The sequence below is a fragment of the Alexandromys fortis genome, unplaced genomic scaffold (genome assembly GCF_014885135.2).
Source record: "Alexandromys fortis isolate MF-2015 unplaced genomic scaffold, M_Fortis_MF-2015_v1.1 scaffold_29, whole genome shotgun sequence".
NCBI lineage: Eukaryota > Metazoa > Chordata > Mammalia > Rodentia > Cricetidae > Alexandromys > Alexandromys fortis.
In genome coordinates this window covers 10,394,774-10,396,213 of record NW_026067891.1, presented here as the reverse complement: position 1 = coordinate 10,396,213, position 1,440 = coordinate 10,394,774, and the positions used below count along the sequence as shown (strand labels likewise).

The 1,440-nt window shown below is 43.8% G+C and overlaps 1 protein-coding gene across 1 annotated transcript in view; it reads right to left on the bottom strand.

The window, feature by feature from the left end:
• Positions 1-1,440, bottom strand: part of Abat (4-aminobutyrate aminotransferase) — an 85,931-nt gene that overhangs the window by 13,623 nt on the left and 70,868 nt on the right. Inside the window, exon 8 of the mRNA XM_050136420.1 lies at positions 740-814. Within this exon, the coding sequence (XP_049992377.1) occupies positions 740-814 (75 nt within the window). The remainder of the gene's footprint in view (positions 1-739; positions 815-1,440) is intronic.

The following is a 1,440-nucleotide window of genomic DNA, read 5'->3' as shown; positions in this document are numbered from 1 at the left end:
CCTGTCAAAAAAAACCAAAAAAAAAAAAAAAATTACTTTAAAAAATACCAATCCAAATTTCCACTCCTCCCCTCCTCCCACTCCCCTCACACCCACCCCCTCCAATCCTAAGAGAGGGCAATGCACCCCACCCTGTGGAAAGTCCAAGGCCCTCCCTACTACATCTAGATTGAGCAAGGTATACATCCAAAGAAGATAGGATTTAAAGAAGCCAGTACATGCAGTAGAGACAAATCCCAGTGTCACTATCAGTGTGTGGGGCACTTTTGAGCCAGGGAGAGGACCATGGTGGTGTCGTGGTTGCTTGCGGTCATCTCAGGTTTTTATCCTTAATATTTATCCCCAAGTTTTATTTTTATAATAAACGGTAAGAGAAATCACTATTCTCGAACATATTCATGCGTTCTATACTCGAGCATATTCATGGTTTCTGTAGACAGTCAAATTCAGGAGGTTGTTCTGGGAGACTATTGGCCAATAGGAAGAGCACTACTCAGCCTTGAACTAAGAAATGAACCCCGTGTAGCAAAGCATGGGGACTCCTAAGTCAGAAGGATGGGGGACATTCACCTAGTGGCTGGGGTAGGTCCCCAAATGAGTGAGGGAGTAGGCCCAGCTACTCCTGCAAGATAATTACATGGTGTGTGTGTGTGGTGTTGTGGGGTTCCAGTACTGAACACAGGTTGTCAGGCTCGGGAGTAAGCAGGTTTACTGAGCCCCTCTCCGGCTCTGCACTTACCTGGTTAACCATGCAGGACTCCAGCTCCTCCTTTGAGAAACCTCTCTGGCCTCGTTCCTTGCTCTTCCAAAAGAGAACAGATTAGAACAGAGACATTCTGGGGTCACAGGGGTGTTCCTACTCCCACCAAGGTGATGCTTAATCCAGACAACTTGAGTATGTTCCTATGTGTTGACTTAATATCCATCATGACATGTCTAGATAGACACATGACATTAATTGAACTTGCAATGGAATAAATGCAAGCATTGCTATATGATCTATTACTGTTTTATCAGCAGCAACCAGGGGTTGTTGAAATGGGACAGTTTACGTCAGGAAGAATCGTGGCTGTAACCCCCCTGGCAAGAATAAAGATATTTGGCTGTCTGGCTATTAAAACAATGGACCCCAAAGAAATTGAAATTTCCCCTGGGGTCTCACGTTGTGAGTAAAAAGTGCCAAAGCCCAAAGGGCAATTAGAGGGGGGACTTGTCTCCTTGAGAAAGAAACATTTACAAATTATCAGTACCTTACAGAAGAGATTAGCGCTGACAGCCCTGTCCTGGACTGCTTAGTTTGCTTAGGTATAGAAATCTTTTAAACCTGAGTCTCATGTCTGGACCTAGAAGACAGACTTGGAGTGATCAGACCTCTTTTATTTGTCCCTCTTCAAATCCTCCCCCCATCTTTTTTTTTTTTTTTTTTTTTTTTTTTTTTTT